At 40.6% G+C, this 27,264-nt stretch overlaps 3 protein-coding genes across 3 annotated transcripts; 2 read left to right on the top strand and 1 right to left on the bottom strand.

The window, feature by feature from the left end:
* Positions 1 to 4,252: 4,252 nt before the first annotated feature.
* LOC105074149 (olfactory receptor 8B8) lies at positions 4,253 to 5,194 on the top strand. The gene has a single exon (XM_010961623.2). The coding sequence runs from the start codon at positions 4,262 to 4,264 to the stop codon at positions 5,192 to 5,194; it is 933 nt and encodes a 310-aa protein (XP_010959925.2). The 5' UTR covers positions 4,253 to 4,261.
* Positions 5,195 to 10,771: 5,577 nt separating this feature from the next.
* OR8B4 (olfactory receptor family 8 subfamily B member 4) lies at positions 10,772 to 11,704 on the top strand. Its single transcript, XM_010961622.3, has one exon. The coding sequence runs from the start codon at positions 10,775 to 10,777 to the stop codon at positions 11,702 to 11,704; it is 930 nt and encodes a 309-aa protein (XP_010959924.1). The 5' UTR covers positions 10,772 to 10,774.
* Positions 11,705 to 23,282: 11,578 nt separating this feature from the next.
* LOC105074201 (olfactory receptor 8C8-like) lies at positions 23,283 to 24,218 on the bottom strand. The gene has a single exon (XM_010961700.2). The coding sequence runs from the start codon at positions 24,213 to 24,215 to the stop codon at positions 23,283 to 23,285; it is 933 nt and encodes a 310-aa protein (XP_010960002.1). The 5' UTR covers positions 24,216 to 24,218.
* Between the last annotated feature and the right edge of the window lie 3,046 nt (positions 24,219 to 27,264).

Genomic DNA, 27,264 nt, shown 5'->3' with positions numbered 1-27,264 from the left:
TGTGAAACGTTTATGATCCCCAACAAGCTTTGAAAGACTGATGATGAATTTGTGAAATCTTTTCTGAGAGTTGGTTTTGACACAAAATTGAAGGTAAAGAAAAGGACTTTCTCTTTAGGACTATGAGGGTTCGGGGAAGAGGGATTTTTACCAAGACCAGAAGTGGGTACAGAGAGATTGGAGACTGTAAAGGAAAGCTCACCCGACTTCGTAATTTGGCCTTCGTCATGTGGTAGAGTCTGGGTTATCTGAAAAAATAGAGCATTGGTTTTGGACAGGAAGTAGGGACAAGGTGAAATATTCAACGGCCTTGAGCCTGTCTGCGGATTAAGTTGAATCAGAGAGATGGGCCTGACATCAAGTTTTGAAGAAAAAAATATTATTTCAGAGCTCCTCTCGCTCCTACCAGCTCCCATCTCCTTCCATCCTGTATTAGCCTCTCTCTTGCCTCTTGAAAGGGTCACTCACCTCTTAGCAAGCTTGTTCTCTTCCTCATTCCCTCCCTAAATTATACACATTTTATATTCGTCTTATGTATATTTCCTGTAACATTTATCAAGGCTCTTCCATGTGTCCACCTCTTTGCCAGGCTTTTCCCTTATACGATTTAATTTAACTCTCACAACAACCCTGTGAATTATTATCATTATCCCCATTTTATAGACAAAGAGATTAAGAATTTGATATTAATAAACATTTTGTGAGTGTCTGCAAGCCAGGTTCTACAGTTGGTTTAAAGATATAAAAGTGAATAGACCTAGTTCCCATCCTCCAAATCACTGGAAGGATGTGGATGTTCACAAAGACAGTGACATGTTGTGAGGAGAGCTGCGGTAGATCTTAGGACAAGGTAGGATAGGATTTTTTTGCTAATCCCCATCAGATCTGAGATTTGAGGTCCTACTTTTTCTGGCCTCTTGGCATTTTGATAGAACTTACTCAAAATTCTCTGCAACATGGAATTTCAGGTACTTGATGAATTTCACAATTCATTTTTGGTTTCCTGACCTGGGATCAAACAGCTTTGGGGAAGGCTGCTTCCTCCCAGGTGGAATAACAAACATTTTGGTCAGACCTGCTCCAAATTCTGCTTTAGGAGTACTTTATCTGGGGTTTCCACAAAAAGCCATGCTGGAGACAAGGATCTGTGTGCAGGTAGCTTATTTTTGGAAATGATCTCAGGGAAAAGGAAGAGTGAAACAAGAAAAGACAGAAAGCCAACCCAAGGGTGGGTTACTGGGCTGTTAATTTTAATGGGAAATTTAGGATCAATAATCTCAGGCCTTTTGAGATGCTATGAAGAATGCATCACTAGAGACCCAGAAGAGGGGAGCACTTATCCACCGGCTCCCAGGGTGTGTTGACTCTTTTACACTTCCAGGTTTGCACATGTAATAGTACGGCTGAGCGGATTCCCACACACATTCCACATGTGGTGGCAGAGACATCCTACAGCAGAAAGCAGGGCGTGTGTAAGTGGTGCAGCTGAGAAGCTGCTGTTTGGCTACAATTGCACGCAGCCAGCTGAAAACATAGCCTGAGTAATGTGACATGCGGCATACAATGTGTCTAACACAGAGAGCTTGCTGATGGCACCTGAACTCAGGGTCCTGTAAAAATGTTGAGAGTGGAGGGTAGAGGACAGCCCAACTGTAAGGCAAAGCCCACATTATCTGGTTTGCAATGAGCTAAAAACTTAGAAAGGCCTCTTGCTCCATTTACTTGTGATTTATTCTGAGAGTCCCTCCCTTGTTCCTTATCTTATTGCTGTGTTTTGAGTTAAGGCATTTTGTCTGGATTACAAGATGAAACAGTGCCTGGAGGGTCTGTGGCACCAAGTCACTGACACCCAACAGCTCATTACACTAATTGGCCTCTCTCAGCACATCTGATCATGTCATTCATTCTCCTGTTCAGAATGTTCCGCGGACTCACGTCGCATAGACATTTCCTGTCCTGACAGTCAAGCCTCTCTCCAGTATGACCCTGGGGTGCTGTTCCAGATCTGGTGTCCAATTACATCCTTTACTTGTACTCTGCATTTCAGCTAAACTAAAGACCAGGTGGGCTTCCTCTGGATAAGGTGGAAAACTTCAACGGCAGAGATTAGAGGCCCATGTTTTATTCCATAATCTACCAGCAACCAGCTCTGTGATTAGTTTTGTCTGGAAGATACAGGGTAGGAGGATTATGTTAGTGTATTCCCAAACCTGGATAAATATCCAGATCACCAGGGGAGAGTTAGAAGAGAAAAACAGATTGTAAAGCCCCACTCCTGGAGATTCTGATTTGTATGTGTAGGTTGGACCAGCAGGGTATGTACTTTTTAAATTAGCATATACATACCTAATTCAATTGTAAATCTAGTTTTGTGAACCATAGGATTAGATGATTTTTAGTATTGCTTCAAACCTGTGAGGCCCCCAATGCGTGAATAAGCTGTCACTAAGCTCAAGAAGGCTCTAAGAAACTGGGACACAAAGGGATAACTTTTGTCTTGACAGAGGGGAAGTTGGGAAAAGAGCAAAGCAAGCAAAATAGGGAAACAAATACTGGGTTCAGTGGAGTGAAGAGGGATCAGCCATCAGGGTCAGTCTGAGGGTACCAGGACCCCAAAAGAGAGCTGAGAGGATGGAGACAGGGGACATTAAGGCGAATTCCAACAATTTAGCAATTTGGGAGGGGGGAACTTCTTAACTGATGGGGATTGTTCTTTACTGTCAAGCTCAAATTCCAAGATGGAAGGTTTGTTTTTCCTGGACCAGATATTGTGCAATTTCTGTGATAAACTGAAATGTAAGTGGTGTGTGGAATGCCCTCCTCTAAACTTGCATGGTGTTTTATTTTTAATAAATCATTTTTTTCTGGATCTTATCACATTTTTTGCATATTTAGTTAGATACGTTCTATCTTCTCTTTTCCAGTAGAATGTCAGAGCCTCGAGGGTGAGAGTTTGTATACCGCATTATCTCCCACAGGGAGATAGTAAATTCAATTGTTAAGAAAACCAGATTTGGAGTTAGACCTAGATTTTATATGACCTTTGTGATTTAACCTTTGTTACAAATTACCTTCGTAATCTCGTAAAATACTTCATCTCTAACATGGAAGTGATAAAACCTAGTTCATAGGATTTGGGGGAGAATTAAAACAAAGTATTATATGTAAAATGCTTTGGATGCTGGCATGCTGGGGTCCACATACTAGTGCTGGGACAGAAAGAGCATGGGGTGTACATATATGATGAGTGTTCAGTAAGTGGTAAATGATTATTTTTGCATTTTACTGAGGAGACATTAACTGAACAAATGTTTCTAAAATTGTACTCAAATATTACCAAGGGTATAAGCAAAAGTTCCGTTTTTTTAAGTTAATTTTTAGGGCTGCGGTCCCAGGGGAACCTCTGGCTTTTTCTACCTCTAATCAGGTCCCCAGATCTCTAAACCCAGAATAAAACTGCTCAGTCTCTTGTCACTGCCTGGCACTGATTACAGACAAAGATGCCGTCTTCCTTCTGCAAGCTGGGAAAAAGCCTTGGGGCGAAGCCTCAATCAGACGTCTCGTCTTTTAGTTCAGAAAGAATTCTAAGGCTGTCCAAGCTCTGATCCCCCAACCAGAACACGGACTAAGGGAAGGGGTGTCCTCTTAGTTCCTTCATCTGTGTTAGCACCGCAGCCATCTGTCTGTCTGTCTGCTAAGAGTTGAACCAAAAGGGACACGGCTGAAGCTTCAGGCTGAAGGAGGTGAGTGACTGTATCTGGGCTGAACTTTTTGCCTAACCCCCCAACCTCAGGTCACAGAGGCTCTGGGAAGGGCCACCTCACTTTTCTGGTCTGTCTGAGTCCACCAGTCTGGCACAGCTGGGCTGGCTCCATCCACTCAGAGGACTCTCCCCAGAGACTGACTGCAGTTATTGTAAACCTGAGCAGACACTGGAGGTAGAAGGGCACAATAAATGGACCAAAATAAAGATCCAGATTCGTCAGCTCATCCTTGGGTCTCTTCTTCCCAGCAGAACCTGCCCTCATCTCGGAGGCAGATGGGTCCTCCTGATGGAGGTCCAGAGGCAGAGTGACTAGGGGGTCATGGGAATAGACCCACAGGCTTCCAGAAAGGCCTTTCTGCTGAAGTCAAAAATATCTCTGTGTGGATCTAGTTCTAAAGAACAAGGAGGTGACAGGGAGGGCAGCATGGTCTCTCTCTCTCTCTCTCCTTCTAAGTGACTGTTTCCCCTTGTTTCCACAGAATTCCTTAAGTGACAATGATGCCTGAGAATTCTTCCGTGACAGAGTTCATCCTCGCAGGCTTAACCAACCAGCCGCAACTCCAGATGCCCCTCTTCTTCCTGTTTCTAGGTTTCTACGTGGTCACCGTGGCAGGGAACCTGGGCTTGATAACGCTGATTGGACTCAACTGTAATCTGCACACCCCCATGTACTTTTTCCTCTATAACTTGTCCTTCATAGATTTCTGCTATTCTACTGTCATCACTCCCAAAATGCTGATGAGTTTTGTCTCAAAGAAGAATATCATCTCCTATGCAGGGTGTATGACTCAGCTCTTCTTTTTTCTTTTCTTTGTCATCTCTGAGTCCTTTGTCCTGTCCGCGATGGCATATGACCGCTATGTCGCCATCTGTAACCCACTGGTGTACACGGCCACCATTTCTCCCCAGGCCTGCTTACTTCTCTTGTTGGGTGTGTACGTGATGGGGTTTGCTGGGGCCATGGCCCACACAGCATGCATGGTGAGACTGACCTTCTGTGCCAACAGGCTGGTTGACCATTACATGTGTGACATCCTTCCCCTTCTTGAGCGCTCATGCACCAGCACGTATGTAAATGAGCTGGTGGTTTTTGTCATTGTGGGCATCGATATTGGCGTGCCCACAGTTACCATCTTCATTTCCTACGCCCTCATCCTCTCCAGCATCCTCCGTATTCGCTCCACTGAAGGCAGGTCCAAAGCCTTTAGCACCTGCAGTTCCCACGTAATCGCAGTTTCTCTTTTCTTTGGGTCGGGGGCGTTCATGTACCTCAAACCACCTTCTCTTTTACCCATGAACCAGGGGAAAGTGTCCTCCTTGTTCTATACCATCGTGGTGCCCATGCTCAACCCGTTAATCTACAGCCTGAGGAATAAGGATGTCAAAGCTGCCCTGAAGAAAACTTTAAGCAGAAAATCACTCTCCTGAGAAACGAGCAATACTTCGGAAAGGGACTTTTTTCCTTCCATAGATGATTCAGCTTCCATTGGTCACACAGAAGAAATCTGAACTCTTTCTCAAACAAGTTTGTCTTTCCCATCTTAAAAGTCCTTTGATTTAAGAAGATTCTTAAAACGACAGGATACTCACATTTAGTGGGCCTTAAGGATGAGCTAGTTAAGTTCTCTCCTGTTTCTGAGACTAGATCCAGGCTTACATGCCTTCCCCCAGGTCACGCAGGTACTCAGCAGCAAAACCGTGACTAGAACCCAAGCTCTTCATCTCTAACACTGATTTCTTTCCATTATGGCTCACTTTCTTCCTCCCTCAGCCCTGGAAGATTTCATTTCAAATGTGAGCTGGTCTAGGACATCAAAATCTGGTTCTGTCTACAGAAATCTCAGGCAACTTTTCAAGGGCTAATTTTAAATATCGCATTTTTGCATGAAGGTAGGAGGTATAACATTTTGTTGAGATGGTCTTGGCTAAATGACCAGATAAATTCTTGAAGAATTTTGCAGAGTGTGGAGGAAGTGTGCTAGGACCCAGAGAGCAGCAAGCATGGTCCCTCCTGAGACAGTGGCGTGGGGATTTGGGGACTTGGCCTTTATGGGATTTGGTGATGCTGGCTGGAAGACCTCATAGAACATGTCTAGGCTACAAAGGACAGGATTGGGGAATTACTTCACACATAATCATTTCTTTGTTTTCTAATCGTGCTTTTAAAGCGAGAGTGAGAAGTCTGTAGCTCAGGGTAGTCAGTTAAGGGTCTGGAGACTGTTTCAGAACCATAGAAAACCTTGTGTTATAAGCCAGTAATCAGGTTAGCACAACAGGGCGGCCAGTCACAGAGGAAATGGCCACAGACTGTTACAGTACCCAGACAGAGGCCATGTGGGGTGTTCTCTGCTTCTCCAGATCACCTTTCTGCCCTTTGTAACTTACTCCACAAGTTAGATTTTATTTTCAACTTGATTTTCATGATTTTGTAAAATTCTACCATATGGCTGTATTATATCTAATGAGCAGTTTTCTACTACTGTAATTAGTTTAATTTTTCCAAATTATAAATAGTGCTTCATTAACACACATTCAATAAATCTTTGAGTGCCCCCACCCCACCCCCAATTATATTCCTAGATGGGGAATTACTGAATTATACAAAATCCTCGAATTGTATTGCAAAATCCCTTCCTGAAAGTTTATCCCAACTTGCGCTCTCACCACCAGCATAAACATATCTGAACTGTCTATTTTGGCCAGATTCTGCACTGGTAAGGGTGGCACTCATGAAAACTTATTACCTTTAATTTTGGTGGTAGTGGTGTTTGTATTACTGTCTCCTCCTCTTTTATCTTTGTTTTTCTTCATTTCATAAACTACTTGTGGTATCTGGATGGGTAAAGAAAAGTAAAGAGGGAAGAAAATTGAAAATGTCTTCTCCCTCCTTCTTTTCCTTCCTTATATACTTCTTTTCTTTTTTTTAAACAGCTTTCTTGGCTTAATCATACTGCTGGTAAGCTTTTTCATCCTAGGAAGGGAAGGTCTTTGGAGCCTTTACTCCTGTGATAATCTGCTGCGAGGTGCCCTTCTGGAATATCTTCCTCCGACCCCTCTGTGAGTTACAGGACCCCTGCTCCGTGTTCTCATGGCACGTTGCACTTCACCTGTCAAGTGCTAGTCACCATGTTAGGGTCCTTGCCCACCTACTCTTCTGTATCCGCCCCCAGCACAAATTAGATTGTAAGTTTTATGTGAGCAGAGTCCCTGAGGTCCGTTCTGATATGTCCCCCACACCGAGCACACGCAGAGTTGGGGTTTAACAAATGTGTCTTGGATGCATCCAGCAGTTTTAGCAGCTAACTAGCTAAAGGGGCTCCCCTGTTCTCGCTCTTCCGGCAACACATTACAGATAAACACGTGTTCATTTCTAATACCCCATTGCTGATGCCTTGATGATATTTTTCCGATGTTCATTCCTGATTCTCAGTTTTAAGCACACGCTGCCAGGTGTCTGCAGCAGAAACCGGACCCTGTCTAAGATTTGTAACCTCCCACCTTCCATTCCTTTTGACGGTAAAATGCATAGTGTTACATAAAATGGTTAACTTCAGCAAACTCTAAATCACTATCCAATTGAACATAAGGTTTTGAGGGAAACTTTATAAAATACCAACAACTGGGCATTCATTTCATACTCCCCATTGTAACCAACATCCCAGAGGCAACACTGAAGAAAAATTTGTACGATGAAAAATGAATCATTCATGTATGAAGCTCCCATTTTCCCCAGAGTAATGGAAACATAAGGTCGAATGATTGAGTTCAAAAGAGAAATATACTTAGGAAAAAGTCACCAAGACCACAGCCTGATTCTTCTTTGCTGACTTTGCAGGGCACAAAACTGCTTCCTCGAAGGAAAGCTTCCTTTTTCTTTACTCTCACAAATGGTATTCATTCTACATCCTCTCACAGTTGTTTCTGGGACATTTGATAATGCAGAGTTTTTGGAACTTTGCAAGTTCCTTAGTAATTTATTGGAGAAGATTACTACTTTTTTGCTTTGTAATTAAAAGTAATTACATGTGGGGAGACATGAGACTATGAAATGTCACATTCCTTTTCAATCTTAGTTTTCGCATCCATTGATGATTCTTGCCTGAATCAATTATTACTCTGATGGATGTAAAATGGAGATTTTCTAACTCCATTAACCCTTGTTATTTAGTTTTCATTCTGTCAGGAAGAGCCTCTTTTTCCTCCTGTATTTATTTATTCATTCATTCATGCATGTGTATCATTGTGGACTCATGCATTCCAATTTTATCTGAGCTATGATTCATTATTGTCATTATTTACTTTGATCCTCAATTTGTCCCTGATTTGTCTAGTGTGACCCTCTTCACACTAGTTCTTATGTCCTTTTAGTCTATCTCCCTTAGATTTGGAGCACTTTATTACTTTCTGCCAAAACAATCAGGCTCACTCCGTACCTTCCCTGCCCCAGAACCAGTTCTACGTAGAGACAAACGGTCTTTGAAACGAAGATATAAATGCTAGATGAAATGAGCTGTATTTAATGTAATGCTGCAAACAGGTATTTAATGGGAGAATATCCATGTCTGTAACGTACTCGTTTATATGTTTGCTCTTTGTATACCTGTCTGTGTTCAAGCGAGACATGCTTTCTGTGAATGGGCCAGTGTTTTGTGTCCCAACGCCGATGACTCTTAAGTGTTGCCTCTGGTCTCCTTCTCACCACCTTATACCTGTTCACACAACAGTTTCCCCGGGTTCCCTCCCATCAGCGACCAGCGAAACCACATGAAAGGAAGAACTAGGCATGGAGTGGGAGCAAAAAAAGCCCCAAGACTTTATTGTACCATATACAGCAACATATAACAATGTTATACCATTGTATCAATGGTTACAATGTATAATTATACTGGTGTTTATTCCTTGTTCCTACGTAATTCCTCTCCCTTCATTCTCCTTTCACTTCAGACAGGTAGCTTTGGCTTGTATTTATTTGCTTTAGGTGTTTTGGCTAGGTATAAATCAGAAGCACCTTGCAGTTAATACCCCTTCTATTTTTGAAGCCAAAATCTACTGAAGAAATAGTACTGGTTGGCCAGGAGGAGTAGGTTCAGTGAAGGAGAACTCTTAGGGCAACGAGGTGAAAGACAGAGAGAGGCTCCTGTAGTCAGAAAGTGGACAGAAGTCAGTGGGTTTAGCAGACAGCAGGGGCCAGAGGACCTAAACAGCTCCTTATGCTCTTTTTAGTAGGGTGACCATATAATTTGTTATCCAAATCCAGACACTTTTGAGAGTGAGAGGGTTTAGTATTAATAATTATACAGGGATAATGGATGTAAATCAAGTCTATTTCAGGCAATCTGGGGTTATTTTAGGCAGCTTCAGTGGAAATTTACAAATGTAGTTGCTCACATACCTTTGAATGTTTCTTAGAATATTCATGTTGCAGATCACATGGTGAAAAATTTTGTTATCTGAACGATGATGGGATTAAAACCTGTAGGTACAGCTCCTGTTAATACCTTAGCCGGCACACATCCGTGGAATAACTTTGTGCAGGGGTGTGTGTGTGTGTGTGTGTGTGCTTCTTTGCATGTGTGATGTGATATTTTAATCTCCTCATATATAGTAAGAGCCTGTCTATAGCCCTCAGCAGAGCTGAGGGTGGGTGGTGCTTGTGGTGGTGGTGGTGTGGCATCTCCACTGTTCTGAGCAGTTTATGGTGCTAGAAACATTTTGTCTGAGGTGCTTTCCATATCACCTACAAGTCTGACCTTTTTTTTTTTTTTGTCCCAGTCTCAAAACTCCCTTTGACAATTTGGAAATAGGGGCTAAAATAAGTTTGGGACCATCCTCCCTTAAAGTCACGTGTAAGTGCCAAAAGTTAATGAAAGAGAGGAAAAATGAGCCTCTCCCCCTCCCCAATTCAGCACTAAATAGCATGAAATCCTTCGAGTTGAGGAGAAGTTTGAGTACAACACCCGAGTCCCAAGATGCCAGGTAAACATCATCATTCAGGCTGTAAACAAAGACAGTGCAATTTCTTCCCTATAGGGACAAATCTCTGAGAAATTCCCAGAGGATTAAAACTGTATCTAATCAGATCCCTGAGTTCATCAAGTAGCATAAAGTTCTTCACGACATGCCAGCTGGGGTTCTGATGAAAATGAGGGTTGCTATTTTTTTTCTCCTGAAGTTGATGTATGCCATCTGGGAAAATCTACAAACAGAAATCTCGGTCTATTCCTAGAGCACCTTGGAGACTGAGGTCTGTAAAAGCTCTAATTCTCAGCAGCAAGGGAATCGGAAGAGTTAAAACTTAAGACTGCCTGCCTTATGCCACTTTCTCCTTTGGGCTAATGGAAAAAGAGATTGCATAAGACCTAAGACTGTGGGGGGCCAGGGAAGAGGAAGGTGAATGTCTGACTGTCATCTTCCCTCATAGTTTTATTTTTAATTCACAACCAAGGGGTCTCGTACATATTGATCCCTGCCCTACTCTTAACACAGACACCGGTGTGAAATGTAGTGAATGGACTCAGAGGAGGAAGGTAGGACGTGCAGACAGAAGGGACACTCATGGCTTTCTCTCCAGGGCAGGAGCCCTGTATCTGGTTGGGACAGAGAGGCAGAATGAATGGAGACAGTGGTGGACAGGAGACCTCCTGTCTCTCAGAGCCTGAGTCAGCGGTCTCGGGTTGGACTCCTGGCCCTTAGAATGTCTTTCTGAAAGTCGCTGGGCAGCCAATTCAGGTGCTCCATCTCCTCACCTCCCAAGTGGGGACAGAATTCTTGCTGCCCATACTAACAGACTCTAGCTTGGAGTCACGATCAGCCCAGGGGAGCTAAGAGATAGTCATAGACACATTGTCAGTAGCTTGGGGGGAGGAGGCAGATGAGAGGAAAAAGGCAAAAAGGAGGGCATCCAAGCACTGGCTCATCTTCTAGACCTTTTTTCCATCAGCTATGCTTGTGCCTATAACCAATTCATGTATTTCATCCCTTGTTCCCACAGCAGCTCCCCAGAAGAGAATGCCTCTAAGAAACAGCTCCTCAGTGACTGAGTTTATCCTTGTGGGATTATCAGAACAGTCAGAGCTCCGGCTCCCCCTCTTCCTCCTGTTCTCAGGGATCTATGTGTTTACTGTGGTGGGCAACTTGGGCTTGATCACCTTAATCAGGCTGAATTCCAGCCTTCATACTCCAATGTACTTTTTCCTCTTCAACTTGTCTTTCATAGATCTCTGTTATTCCTGCGTGTTTACCCCCAAAATGCTAAATGGTTTTGTGTCAGAAAATATCATCTCTTACGTGGGATGCATGGCTCAATTATTTTTCTTCTGTTTCTTTGTGAATTCTGAGTGCTACGTGTTGGTGTCGATGGCCTATGATCGCTATGTGGCCATCTGCAACCCGCTGCTCTACACCGTCACCATGTCCCCTCGGGTGTGCTCTCTGCTGACGTTTGGTTCGTATGTGGTGGGGTTTGCTGGGGCCATGGCCCATGCTGGAAGCATGCTGAGACTGACCTTCTGTGATTCCAACATCATCGACCACTATCTGTGTGAAGTCCTCCCCCTCCTGCAGCTCTCCTGCACAAGCACCCATGTCAATAAGCTGGTGTTTTCTGCTGTTGTTGGAGCGGTCATCACAATATCTAGTATTGGCATCTTAATCTCTTACGCTTTAATTCTCTCCAATATCCTCCACATTCCTTCTGCTCATGGCAGGTCCAAAGCCTTCAGCACGTGTGGCTCCCACATAGTTGCTGTGGCTTTGTTTTTTGGGTCAGGGGCATTCACCTATCTAACAACCTCTTTTCCTGGAGCTAAGGACCAGGGTAAATTTGCCTCAGTCTTCTATACCAACGTGGTTCCCATGCTTAACCCTTTGATCTACAGTTTGAGGAATAAGGATGTTAAACTTGCACTGGGGAAGACTCTGAACAGAGTGCTCTTTTGATAGTTCTGTTTGTATCACTTACTTACTGGTGAGCATCGTTTTCAAGTATCTTTTTATCTACAGCTGGAGGAATTTTAATCTTTTTTCTTAAGTAGCATCTTCTCCCTATTTAAAAATTGCAAATCTCTTACTTACACTCTTTCTGAGGTTTATACTACTTAAATTGGCTCATTGCATGCAATTTAGCATCTATTAAGTGCCTATTGTTTACTGGACTCTATACTAGGTCCAAGAGTTCAAGGCTCTATGCCTTCCATCCTTTTCTTTGTGAGCTAAATGGGTTTATCCAAGCAACTTTTCCAGCTAGGAGACAGGGCAAGTGGTAGTATGAAGGTCCAGGAGAGTGATTTTTTTTTCCTTCAGTTACGGAAGCATCCTTACCAAAGATAAAAGGTAGATACACCTTGGGCCATAGGTAAGATAGTCTCCCAACCCCTAGGGAGGTTGCTTGTCCAGGAAGACTGTAAATCATCTCTTTCATATACACCCACGTACACACAACAGAAGGCCCCACCCAAGGGTTCTTTACACGGCCTGCTGAAATGTAAAGATAAATCAAACTAAAATCTCTTTCCAAGTTTCAAAACTCTTAGGCCTTGGATTGGTAACCATGGGTTAGGTCGTCTTATAATTGGGCCAGATTCTTGGGCTCTGGGTTCCAAGGCTGAAAGCAAAAGAACAAAGGAGAAATTCCATGGATTCACATGACTATGTTAATGGCCACCCCTATTCTGCCCTGGAGACACTGTGCATATTCATAGGCATTTAGGACAATTTTTTTTCTAACTACTTTGTTTTTAATGGAGGTACTGGGGATTGAACCCAGGACCTTATGCATGCTAAGCATGTGCTCTACCACTGAGCTAAACCCACCCCCAACCCCAGGACAATTCTTATTCTTTACAGTAGATTCAGATTTTACTGTCTCTGAGAACGTGTGTGTGTGTGTGTGTGTGTGTGTGTGTGTGTGTGTGTGTATACACTACAGTTAACCATTAGAGAATTAGGAAAAAAGAGGAGTCATATTACACTATTCACTTGTAGGAAGACTTGGAAGGGATCCCAGTTTTGAGTATCAAAGACTGGTCTGTACTAACCTGTGGAAAATTCTGCTATTCTAAAATAGCCCAGATTGTGAGGAGTACACCCTCATGAACTTCCCTGAGTGTAGCAGAAGGTGGACGTAGGGCCAAACCAGCCCATATGGAAAGATGGGCGGATGGGGCCTCATGGTGTGGTCGGAAGAATGGGGCACCCTCTGTGTAGAGGACAGAACTTGGGATGTCCATGAGGAGACCACGTGTGAAAGCATCTGGTACTCTTCTTTTGGATATGGGGAGAGTCACACCAAGTACTCAGGCTTGATATTTCCTTTTTCTTATATTTTTCCAACTCATCTATCAAATTGGATAGTTGCACAGTGTGTATTGGTATGAGAGACAAGGAAACAAAGAGAAGCAAGACCTTCCTCAAATTAACCTCTCTGCTGATACTCAGAGGCAGAAGTCATAGCATCACAGAAGTGGCCGCATCATACCGAGAAGAAAGGTAGTTCAAGTGTTCCAGGTCACGGCCAGAAACAAGACATCCTGCGATGGAGCTGAGAACAGCAGAGAGAAGCCACCTGTAGCGTGGAACTGACTAAGGAGGAGACATGAAATAAAGCCTATCTTCTCCAAAAATGCTAAAGGGAGGCTATCTCTGAAGGTAGAAAAATCTGATACCTGGGTTATATCTAGATTATGATGACAATGATACTTAACCTTTAATGAGCATACAGGCTGTGGCTGGACACTCTGTTTGGTACCTTGCATATATTAACTCACTTATTGGAATTGCGTCAGTGCCATTCTGAAACACTGCTGGTCAGTCCTCTGGACTTAGCTGAAGCTTGCCCTCCAGAGGTCTAGGTCCAGGCATGTGGGGATCTGGGGATATTAGGAAGAGTTGAGAATAAGAAAGAATAAGAACAAATATAATTTGATGTGCATAAAGGGAAGAATTATCATTTGTATAAATGAATGAAAATAAGGAATAAATCAGAACCATAAGGATGTGAGTAGAAAGGGGTAACTATTAAATAAATGCATTAACGCCCCAAAATAACTTTCTTTACATTCATCCCGTATTGGCACTGGGGTGAGTAGAGGTGAAAGCATACGTATGACTTAACGAGACGCTGGCTCAGATTCCTTTGTCAGGGAATATCCGAAATGACAAAAACTCTCTCTTTTTTTAAGTTTAGGTGTTTTAATAATGGAGTGAATATTTTACATAAGGAGTTATATAAAATCCATGGTTATACATGTAGGGGCCTAAGAAAGATGCAAAATATAAATTTTAAGAGAAATATAATTTTTTTAAAAAAAAACAACTTCACTGAGTCACCAGCACAACCTGGTGGCTGCTAAAATGAACTACTTGTTTCAGTGTTCGAAAGTTTCTCTTGTGAGTTATGCCTCCATTCTTGTATGGACCTGGCTTTTTTTTATATATATATAATCACATTAAGAAATTTATAACTATTTAAATGAAAATTTACACAACTTTTGTAAAACAAATATAGGTATTTCAAAACTGTATACATACTGGTCCTCTAATATCAATGTGATTGGATGATTTGTCTCCTCTCAAAATTGATTTATTTCCAGAGGGCAAGAAGTGTGTCACAAATTTTTAAATTATAATCCTGCTCCTCATAGAAACTTAATACTGCGTGAAATAAAAGAAATGATCGGTAGCTCACAGAGAAAAAAGTGTGACAATGAATATATATACGTTCATGTGTAACTGAAAATTGTGCTCTACACTCGAATTTGACACAACATTGTAAAATGATTATAAATCAATAAAAATGTAAAAAAAAAAAAAGAAATGATTGTTTTACTTCTTGGCAACATTTTAAAGAGTTTGCGGGTTTTACAGGTGATTTATGCCCATTTTATGGAGTCTGGGATTTTTGTCAGATTCATGATATCTGTAATCTGAGATGGCCCTTCCTCCAAATGATCATGACTACAAGTATTTGGGAAAAAGCTGAAAGATCATTTGCCAGAAAGGTTTTAAAAAATATTTCACCATGGATGAGGGCAGTTGCACTACTACATGACCCCTAAATATAAGATTTTTAAAACTATTGATGACTCATTAAAATAGATTGTTTTTATCTGCTTGTATTTCCACTCACTAATGCAGAAATTCAACTCCTGTGAAATTTCCTCAAGAATTTCTGGGACTCTCCAGAAAGATCTCCTTGTGCTCGGGAAGCAGCCGTCACACTGGCAGCTCACTACTCTCTCCTGCGACCTCCCCCTCCCCCAAAGTTGCAGGATTTGTGCTCTGCAGAGGCGGAGAGCTGCTGGCCCCTGAGTTCCGGTCAGATATGCCTGCTGCCCTCTCGCCAGAGCTTTGAGACCAGTCTATCAGAGTATAGACACATTCTCTGAGGCTCTGTTCCTAGCCCCTGACACAGAATTCCATTTCCTTCATTTCCCACCTCCTGCACACATTTGCTGCTCTGGTTGATGGCCAATTTCATTGCTTTTTTTCTTTTTCACATACCCATGTAAGAAGCAATTAAACGAGCATCTGTGATGTAGCAAGCCCTGCATGTGGCACTGGGGATGCAGCACTGAACTATACAGATATGGTCCTAGTTCTCATGAAGCATCCATCCCAACAAATAAATATGGACACAAAACAGATCATCTCACCATGAATTAATGAAGCCCACTACTTTATCAGACATTATGAATCTTCTTTGGGCTTACCTGAATTCCTGTTCAATAACTATTGATTTTACTAGCTTTGGCAAGTGACACAATTTTTATTGAGTTTTAGATGAGACTGTAGGCTTAATCTAGACAACAACAGAAGTCCAAGTTAGCACAGGGAACCAAATTCAATATCTTGTAATAACCTATAATGGAAAAGAATCTGAAAAAGTATGTATGTATAACTGAATCACTTTGCTGTACACTTGAAACTAACACAACATTGTAAATCAACTATACTTCAATAAAAATAAGTAAGAAACAAAACAAAAATCTGTGATTCACTTGTGTGACTCACACACCATGAATCATTGTGATTTTCCATACCATGTTTATATATATGTGTTACACACACACGCGCGCGTATGTAAATGTAGATAATGGAGATGATGCGAGTTCCTAAATCTTTAAGGAGCCCAGAAACAGTATTTTGAAGTTTTCCTTTTTCTCCTCTGTGTTCAGGATTATATGAAGTTATAATTGCTACAAAGCTGGCAGAAGTCTTCCCTGGAAAGGAAGAGTGTGGATGTTTTTAGGAATGGAGAGAATAGAAGAGAAATGAGTGGAACCACAGTTCAGATGCAGAATAACTAAAAAGTCATCTGGAGGCAGACGTAGTGGAAGGGGCAGGGAAGAAAGGTGGATTTTGGCTGTGTTTGGCGTGGGTGACCTCATACACGCAAAGGGAATGAGTTAGACAAACACATAGGGGTTAGGGACATATGATCAACTCTTTGGTTCTGAATATTGAGCCTAAGTTGCTTGAGTGTAACTTTATTTTCACCAATCTGTACTGAGGTGAGACAAAACAAGCATTTAACACACACACACTTCTAGTGGGCCCATTCTGAACCTTGGAAATCCCTTGGTGTGTTGAGGAAATTTATTGTCATAGCAGCAACGTGCACACAGGATGCCCCATAACAATATGTATTAAGAACACATCAAGGCTTAAGGAAGCTGTCCTAGTACACACAACATTGATTACACTGATACTATTCATCTCAAGTTAAATTTGAGATAATAATAAAATCAATCCAAATTGGCAATAGTTTAAGATTTCTGTTTCAAGGAGAATATAATTTTAAAATTCCCTTCAATTCTTCAATTTCTCTGTTTCTGAGATAAAAGCCTATATCCTTTATCTTTTTTAAATTAAACTTTTTAAAGTAGTTGGTTCACATGCAGTTTTAAAACTAATGCAGAGAAATCCCATGAATCCTTTATTCAATTTCCCCCAATGGTAACATCTTAAGACTACAGCATATTATCACAACCAGGATGTTGACACTGATACAATTATTGATCTTATTCAGATTTTTTAACTTTTACTCCTTTATGTATTGTGTGTGTGTTTAGTGCTATATCATTTTGTCACATATGTAGGTGTGTGTATTCAACAACAAAGTCATTATGCACGACAGTTTCATCACCACTAAGATGCCCTGCGCCATCCTTAACTTGTGTTGTCTATCTCCCTCCTTAAACTTAATTCCCAGACTTAAACTCTAATCTTTAAACCACTAATCTGTTCTCTATCTCGATTATTCTTTCATTTAATTCATATTATATAAGATTATATAAATGGAACAGTACAGTACATAATATTTTGGGATCGGCTCTTTTCATTCTGCATAATTCCCTTGAAATTCATCCAGATTGCTGCCTGTATCAATAGTCCATTCCCTTTTTAAATTTCTGAATAATATGTCATGGTGTGGATAAATAAACACAGTTTATTTATTTATTGAAGGATACCTGGATTGTTTCCAGTTTGGGGCTATTACAAATAGAGTTGGTATAAACATTTATGTACAAGTTTCTGTGTGAAAATAAGTTTTCCTTGGCTTGGGATATATTCCCAAGGGTGCAATTGCTGGTTACTATTTTATAAGAAACAGACAGTTTTCCAGAGTGACTGTAATATTTTATATTCCCCCACAGCTTTTCTGTATCACTGTCAGCATTTGGTGCTGGCACTATATTTTATTTTAGCCTTTCTGATAGATACGTAGTGTTATTTATTTGTGGTTTTAATTGTGTTTCCCTAGTAACGTTGAACATCTTTTCAAGTGCTTATTTACCACCTGCATGTCCTGTTCCGTGAAATATCTATTCATGTCTTTTTATCATTTTCTAATTGTTACTTAATTTTGCTTTTAAGTTTTGAAAGTTCTTTATATATTCTACAAAGACTGACCATTTTCAGAGGAATGACTTTCCTCCCTGTGTTGGGACAGTGTGTGATTTCTCAGTGATTTTCTGATGTTGGTTCCTCCTACCACCCTGGGAATTCTTAATAAATTTTTATTACTTAAGAAAAAAGAAAAAAGTTTTGAGAGTTCTTTATATATTCTTGATACTAGTCCTTTGTCAGATATATGCTTGAAATTATTTTCTCCCTATCTGTCTTTATCCTTTTAACAGGGTATTTGACAGAGCCAAAATATTTAATTTTGAGTGAACCTAAATTTATAAATTTTCCCTTTTATGATTGTGCTTTTGATGTCAAGTTTTATGCCAAGCTCTAGATCCTGAAGATTCTCCCCAAATCTGTGTTCTTTTAGCCAACTAAATTAGATTAACATTACTGGGTTTTGGTCTTAACCCTCAACTCTATCTATCCTACTTAGAAGAGAAAGTTTCAGAAACAGGTGAAGATCAGAATCTTCCAGGCAGGCTTTCTTGGTGATCTTAGCTAAGAGTTTACTCTTCCTCTTCTATGGTTCTAGGAGACTGTGAGACAGAGTAAATCCCATTATTATCATTAGCTTTCATAACGAAATGAATTATTTGGTGCTTTAACTTTGTTAATTACAATTGTAATTCTGATGACATTTGGGAAAGATTGATACAAAAAAAAATTCTCTCCTTTAAAAAGGAGAGAGATGTGTGTGTGTGTGTGTGTGTGTGTGTGTGTGTGTGTGTATATATACACATATATATATATATATATGAGGGGAAGGTAATTAGGTTTACTTATTTATTTATATTTGGAGGAGGTACTGGGGATTCAGCCCAGGACCTAATGCATGCTAAGCATGTGCTCTACCATTTGAGCTATACCGTAACCCCATTAAAAAGGAGCAATATTAATCAGAAATGAAAAAGGACCATTTTCCTCTGAGTGAACCCAAATGTACAGCTGTACAAATTATTCCCTTCATGGGTTGATTTTTCTTAATCATATTTTTGACTGCCTTCTGTCTGATACTCAATCACAAAAATTAGGAAAATAGCATATTTCCCCACTAAGTCATAACTAAAATTCCTTGCCATAGTGTGAGTTCCATGAATGTAGGGAACTCTGTTTTGTTCTGTATTATATCCCAGGTGCTGCACCTACTGTTCAGAAATATTTGTGGACTTTTGAATGATGGCCATTCTGACTGGTGGGAGGGGACACCTCATTATAGTTTTGATTTGCATTTCTCTGATAATTAGCGATACTGAGCATTTTTTCATGTGCTTATTGGCCATTTGTATGTCTTCATTGAAGAACTGCTTGTTTTGGCCCCAGGTCAATGTGCTTGGGGAAAGGGTTTTCTCTCCTATATGAATTCTGTAGTAGGAAGCTCGGCATTGAATCTCATTAATATGAGACTGAATGGCAGATTATCCCTCAAAGGTACATGCCCACACATTTTTTTTCATACTTATTGAAAGAGTGAATTTATATTTTCAAGTCTGGTAACTGGTTTATTTACATAATTTCAAATATGACATTTGGGAGTGGAACACTTGCTGTTTTTCCCTTGGATATGATTAAATGGATGCCAAGAAAGTTCAGGTCATTATCCTATAACTTGTTTCAACTTGTTTTCATATTTTTAAGATGCTTTTCATCTCTGGCAGCAGCATTAAACGTTGGTGGAACTGAACAATAAGCCAGCTGGCAAAGGAGAAATGTAATCTCCGAAGGCTTAGTCCCGATATCATGAAGAAAAGTACAGAAGGGCAGATTTGGACCGAGAGGCAATTTAAACGTAAGTGAATCAAAGAAATAGGTTCTATGAGGGCAACTGGAGAATGTTCATCAAATTTACATACACACATATGCTTAGGCTTAATAAATGCACTCTAATAATTTATGTATTGGTTTATTAATTGTAACTTTTTTTTTGGTAATAACAAAGACTGGGATTAACCTAGTTATGGTTTTTCAAAAAGAGATCATATGAATTTTTGAACATTTGTACAAAAACATGTAGGTGCCTTAAAAATTAAGATTATCTATATGTATGAATATAAAATAATCTCCAAAATGTATTATTAAGTGGAAAAGACTCTCTTGCACTACTGTTCCAGTCTAGGGGGGCCCCTTCCAGGCTAGCTGCACAGCTGCCAACCCGGGACTTCACTGCTCCTCTGAATCTACACTTTCCTAAGTCTTACTCATTCTCTAGTTGTTTCTCAAGAACTAGCACATATACGATGAAAAGCAAGTTAAAAAATCAGCGCGTATAGAATGCTACCATTTGTATAAAATCAGTGGGATAACAAATATGAACTTTATTATATATGAATAAAATGTCACTAACAGCACTGGTAGTAACTGACAGGACTGGCTGCCTTCTGGGAGAACAGTCCGGTGGGGGGCTGGGAACAGGGTTGTAACGGAGACTCTTCACTGTATGCCCTTTTGGTACATTTTGAATTTTGAACCATGTGAATGCATTATGGATTCAAAAACTAAATAATAAAAAGGACCCCAATACTAAGAAGCTCTATTTCCTTCATATGCGATTATTAATTCTATATATACACATAGGAAAGGAGAAAAATCTAGGTGGAGATGGTGATGGTGGTAAGAGAGTGTGGTAAAAGAAAACTGTCCAGAGGAAATAGTTTCCTAAGAAGGAAAAATAGCAGCAAGAAGTCTAAGAGGCATGAGAGAGGATGGATTCAGGAACAGAGCTTTCAGAGAAGGAAATGTGCACCGATATAGGAAAATGCTCATGACGGCAAGGGATTAAAAAAAGAGTGTAAGAGCAAAGAAAACAATCAACATATTGAAAAGGCAGCCTATGAAATGAGAAAAAATATTTGCAAACCATACATCTGATAAGGGGTTAATATTCAAAATATATAAGGGACTCATACTACTCCATAGCAAACACACACACACAGGAAATAACTGAGTAAAAAATGGGCAAAGCACCTGAATAGACGTTTCCCAAAGAAGACATACAAGTGGCCAACAGGTATATGAAAAGTTCTCAACGTCACTAACTATGAGGGAAATGCAAATCAAAATTACAGTGAGATATCTGTTACCTGTTAGGATGGCTATTATCAAAAAACAAGCAACAACAAGTATTAGCAAGAAAGTGAAGAAAGGGAATCCATGTACACTGTTGGTAGAACTATAAATTGGTACAGCCATTATGGAACAGAGTATGCAGACCCCTCAAAAAATTAAAAATAGAATTACCATATGATCCAGAAATTCCACTTCCATTTCCAAAGGAAATGACAGCAGGATTTTGAAGAAGTATCTGCACTTTCATATTCGTTGCAACATTATTTACAATAGACAAGATACGGGAAGAACTAAAGTGTCCATCACTGGATGAATGGGCAAAGAACATGTGTTATGTATATACAACAGAATATTACTCAGCCATAAAAGAACACCTTGCCATTTGCAACAACATGGATGGACCTTGAGGACATTACGCTCGGTGAAACAAGTCAGACACAGAAAGACAAATACTGCATGATCTCACTTTTTTGTGGAATCTAAGAAAGTCAAACTCACAGAAGCAAAGAGTAGAATGGTGGTGGCCAGAGGCTATGAGGGTGAAGGAAATGGGGAGATGTTAGTTAAAGGTACAAATTTCCAATGATATAAATAAGTTCTGGGGACCTATACTTGAAATTTACTAAGGTAGTCAATCTTAAGCGTTTTCATTGCATACACAAAATGGTAACTGTGTGAGCTGAGGGATCTGCTAATTAGCTTGATTGTGGTAATCATTTCACAATGTAGACATACATCAAATCATCATGCTGTACACCTTAAATACATGCGATTTTTATTGTTCATTTTTATCACAATAAAACTGGGAAAAATAGTGCATAACTTTATGCATAATACCACACGAATCTCTTCCTAAATATATCTGCAGATGCAAAGAGGGAAGTCTTGAAGATAATATACCAAATCACGAATGGCAGTTTTCTCAGTGTGGTATTTGACACCTAGCATTCTAGGAGCCTAAAGTTTAGGGCAAGGCAACTGTCAGTCCTAGTGAGGAAACTGAAATGCAGTCTGGTTTTACTGGTTCAAGTCCAGCACGACTGCACAATAGCAGGGACACCTCTCCTATGTCTCTGCTGCCACCCCAAGAAACAAGATTTTACCTACCATAATGAATTTTTGTGTTCTAAAAATGCCATAATCACTTTGCATGCACAGCTAATTTAGTTACTTGATTTTATTATCTTCTACTGACAGGCATAGGTTACATTTTGGAGACAGTTTTTAATTTCATGTACATAATAAGCAGTACAACACATCTCTATTTCATTTTAGTTTCTGAAGGTAAAACTGCATGCTTTTCTTAATTTATGTTGTAACCAAACATAACAGTTCCTTTTTTTTTTTTTCCAAAGGAGATCCAAGTTTTTCAGGAGGAACATGTTACTTTGCAAACAGTAGTGCTGGATACTCAAAACATTAGCCAATTTAAAAGATGCCTATGTTACAATAGACTCAGAAAAAAGCAAAAGCTGGGAAATCCCACCACCACTAGACCTGCCTTATCAGAAATGCAGAAGGTTGTACTTCCAACTGAAAAAAGAATGGCATGTCTTTCAATGGTATCAAACCAACTCTATTTTTCAGTCTCAAAGATTTAAATTCATGAATTTTAAGAAAACTTATTTTCTGAAAGAAAGTGAAAGTTTTTAATTATATCAAATTTCAGTTCGCTTTAGAGAAAAACTCATACCAAACAGCTCAAGCTATTAATTTCATGAATATTTATTTTGCCAGATTCCAGTCTGAGACTAACTATGCATAGGAGGAAAAAGAAGTGAACACTAGGTGGTCAAGGTTATTCGATTAAGCAGAGATGTAAACAAAATTATGATAGTCTGATGTACAGACATATATACACACACACACATATATACATACACATATATTACATCATATTCCTGATGCTATTATAACGTCAGGCAAAATTAGTTTAAATTAACTAAGTGTATTCCTCTCAGTTCCTAGTTGGTATTAACATATCCCATACTTAGCCTTGAATATTCGTGATCCCTGTTGACTAAGCATAAGCATCTCCCAGATACTACTGAAGCTTTGTTGAGTTAGGAAATGCAGTACTATAGAAACCATAACTAAAAGAACGCTGAAATTCTAGAAAATTTGTAACTTACACAGCAGAAATTCCTCAAATGCTTAAAAACAGAAAGGGCCATATTAAGATTGCTTTTAGGGAAAACAAAGAGGGGTGCCCTCATCAGACCGGATCCCACATGCACACTGACGTATGAGAAGCACATAAAAGAGGCAAAGTGGGAGGTGGTGCTAAAAGGAGTAGGAATAAAGTTCTGTTAAGAACAAAGTTCAGTTAAGAATGCTGCTGTTAAGAATAAAGTTCAGTTCAGTGAGTAAGCATGGAACCAAGAATAACCATGAGATTCAATAACTTTCGCATGTTTAAGTGGCATGCTTAGAGAGAAAAAAGCATCTAAAGCAAAAACTTCATTCTGAAGAAAATTCCAGGAAAACACACTCACACATACACAAACATACAGACACAACACACACACCCCAACAATCCTGCTTAGTTTATAATTCTCTTCAGGGTTTTCTTCAGAGCAAGTTTGATATCCTTGTTCCTTAGACTATAGATGAAGGGGTTCAACATGGGTACTATATTGGTATAAAACACTGAGAAGAACTTCCCCTGGCCCACAGAACCATCAGAAGAGGCCTTGAGGTGTGTGAATAACCCAGAACCATAGAAGAGGGCTACAGTTATTATGTGGGAGCCACATGTACTGAAGGCTTTGGACCAACCCTGAGCTGATGAGATGTGGAGGATATTGGAGAGGATGAGAACATAAGAAACAAAAATAATGAAGCTAGATATTATGACAACTGTGCTCACAATAATGGATTCTACCAGCTCACTGGCATAGGTGCTGCTGCAGGACAGCTGGAGGAGGGGGAAGATGTCACACATGTAATGGTTGATGATATTGGAATCACAGAAGAACAATCTGATCATGTCCCCTGTGTGGACCATGGCACCAGCAAACCCCATCACATATGAACCAGACATGAGCAGAGAACAGACCTGAGGGGACATAGTGACCGTGTACCGCAGGGGCTTACAGATGGCCACACAGCGATCATAGGCCATGGCTGTCAACACATAGCACTCAGAATGGACAAAGAAACAGAAAAAGAACAGCTGAGCCATACAGCCTGCAAAGGAGATGATGTTCTTCTCTGACACAAAGCTCATCAGCAGTTTAGGGGTGATGACCAAGGAGTGGCAGAGATCTATGAAGGACAGGTTGAAGATGAAAAAATACATTGGAGTGTGAAGGTGAGAGTTCAGGTATATTAGGTTAATTAGGATCAAATTCCCCACCACTGTGACTGTATAGTTCAATAAGAAGAGGAAGAAGAGGGGAAACTGGAGTTGCACATGGTCTGTAAATCCTACCAGGATGAACTCAGTTACCGAAGAGTCATTTTTCATAGCCATTATCTGCAGGGGTGTGATCTGTGAGGAAATGAGAGAAGAATGTCACATTAGGAAGGGACTCAGATCCTTTGCTCCTAGACTGAGGGCCTGTTCCACGGGGGCTCAAGTGTGACTGTTGGGATGGTGCTCTGGAAGAAGAGCCAGATCAATGACTTCCTATCTTTTAACTTTCTTCTCTCATCTGTCCTTCCCTCCCACGTTTTCAAATCTCAGCTGCAAGTTCTCACCTACCTTAGGATGACACAATGCAGGATAAAATCTTTCAGCAGGGGCCCAAAGTGATGTCCACATTTGCGAGATAAGGAAACAGTATCTTGAAGATACAAGTAGGCTGACCCAGGTCATATAGCAAGAAGGAAGCCCAGAGTGAGTACTTGGACTCCTTTCTGTCGAAATTCCTGAAGCTTGAGACAGAGAGGTCACTGTGACCCCACTGTGCCCACTGCTCAACCCACTGTCTCCCTCATACTTTTCAGAAACTCAGGTCCTGGCTTAATGAAAGTGCTGGGAGTGTCCCCTATGATCCTGCATTCCTCCTACCCATCCCTTTTATCTAGTTTCACCTCAAAATCACAATGAATTGTTTCAGAAGGGCAGGTGCCCTCCCCACATCTCTCCACTGCTGCAGCAGTGGGAATGAAAACATCAGAACAGAAAAGATCCTTCTCCAAGGATCAGTTCCCACCAAGAATTTACAATTGTCTGTACTGGGAGGGAGTAGCCTCCACCATGTTCCTAGTTATCCCCCAGAGCTCATGCTCAATTCTAAAAAAGGAGTGCTGAGGGCAGCATCATTTGCCATTTCCAAGATTTTTTTACATTTTTTCTGTGACTGATAAAGCATTTTTTTACATTTTTCTGTGACTGATAAAGACCTCACTTTCACCAGACCTAAAGCGTTCTTTTCCCTTCACTGTCCTGAAGGAGACAAAGGTTCTGACAATGGAGGAGGCAACATCCCTTCTGTTTGCGGACTTGCATATGTCTTCAAAGCAAGGTAAATGCATCAACTTTGCTTCTCCAAACCAACAGCTGGCTAACAGTGTGAATGCACCTTACTCTCTGTGGAGCTCAGCAACTTGTTTGGAAGCTTGGAAATGAGCCTCATTTAAGATCAAAGTTTGATTGGGTCCCTCAGGGAAGAAATTACTGAGCCAGTGTTTACATCTTTTGTCAATAAGTTGATATTGATACCTTTGGGACTCAATATTCTTCTCCAAGGATCAGTTCCCACCAAGAATTTACAATTGTCTGTACTGGGAGGGAGTAGCCTCCACCATGTTCCTAGTTATCCCCCAGAGCTCATGCTCAATTCTAAAAAAGGAGTGCTGAGGGCAGCATCATTTGCCATTTCCAAGATTTTTTTACATTTTTCTGTGACTGATAAAGCATACGTCATAGCTTTAATACCACCCATCTTTTGGTACCTCTCACATGTATAGAGAAGTATAACAGAGAAATGTTAAGAGATTGAGCTCTGGAGGCAGACTGACTGAGCTTGAGTTTAAATTCTTCCACTTACTACAAATGTGATCTTGAACAAGTTACTTGATCTCTCTGAGCATTTTGCCTCATACACATGAGTTTAATAATAGTTCCTAATTCCTAAGACTGCTTTGAGGATTAGAAACCTCTAGAGCACTTAGAGCACTGCTTGGCAGATGGTAAGTGCTGAGCTGGTATTCGTTCCCCTTTGTCTTTATGCTTATCTGTATCCATAGCATGGTCCTCTTCCCTAAGTTCACAATTTTGTACCTAACTGTTTGCTAGACAGCCCCCTTCAAATTGAACTCAGCATCTCCTTGTGGTGCCAGAACTGTTTCTCCTCCTGTCATCCTTTACTAAGTTAATGGCACCACCCTCTACCTCATTAGCTAATCTATGAATGGTTGTCATTCTGGGCTCCTCCTCACTAACCATTAGCATCCAATCTTCAATGTTCACATGACTCTATCTCCTTAAAATCCCAGGTTTCTGATCCTTCCTCCTTATGGTACTGCCTTTGATAAAGCTCTCTTACCTCAAGTCTGAGATGTTTTCTGTCCTTAACCTGGAGTCCTACCATCACCAATTATAAATGCTTTTTTTAATCGATGTGTAATAAATTACCATAAACTTAGTGGCTGAAAATAACACCCACTTATTAGGCATAGTTCTGTAAGTTAGAAGTCTGGTATGGAATGACATGGCTAGATTCCTTGTGCAGGTCGAAATTGGGGTGTGGGCTGCATTCCCTTATGGGGGCTCTGGGGAAAAATCTGTTTCCAAACTCATTGAGGTTGTTGGAAGAATTCAGTCCCTGTGGTTGCAGAATTGAGAGCTCGATTTCCTTGCTGGCTGTCAGCTGGGGGTGACTCAGCTTCAAGGAGCTGCCTGCATTCCTCATCATGAGGCCCTCTTGTCTTCAATCCGGCAGTAAATAGCACGTCAATGACCTCCCCTTTCACCACTAGCTTGAGAAAAACTCTCTGCTTTTAAAATGCTCATGATTAGGTTGGGTCTGCTCTGAAAATCTCCCTAATTTAAGGTCAACTGTATTACATAAAACAGCAAAACCCCGAGAGCGGTAGATCACTCTATACAAACTCAAGTAAGAGGGGATGATACAAGGGAAAAAGTCATCGGGGGAGGGATCGCATTCTAGAATTCTGCCTACCACATCTATCTTCCCTGGAAATCTATTCTTCACACATTTTATATAGCATTACTTGTGAAAATGTAACATGCCTTTGTTTAAAACCTTTCAGCTTCTCTCTCAATACAGGTGCAAACCCCTCAGCCTATTACAGAAAGACTTTCAGGGTCTATTCCCCAACTTTTGGCCTTCCTTCCCAAGGTTTACTTCTCGAATTTTACTCTGTAGTAATACTGAAGAGCCTGAAATTCCTCTCACACGTTCTGATGATTTCTTGGCTTTATATCAGTTCATCTGCCTGAAATGCCTTCTCCCTTGTTCTTCACTTGGGTACCATTTACTCTCTAAGACTTTTCCTGCTATCATTTCTGATAGAACATCTGCTCTCATCTCTTCTCCTGTCTCTATTCCCAG

This window comes from Camelus bactrianus, chromosome 33 (assembly GCF_048773025.1).
Source record: "Camelus bactrianus isolate YW-2024 breed Bactrian camel chromosome 33, ASM4877302v1, whole genome shotgun sequence".
Lineage (NCBI taxonomy): Eukaryota > Metazoa > Chordata > Mammalia > Artiodactyla > Camelidae > Camelus > Camelus bactrianus.
This window is presented reverse-complemented; position numbering and strand designations above follow the sequence as displayed.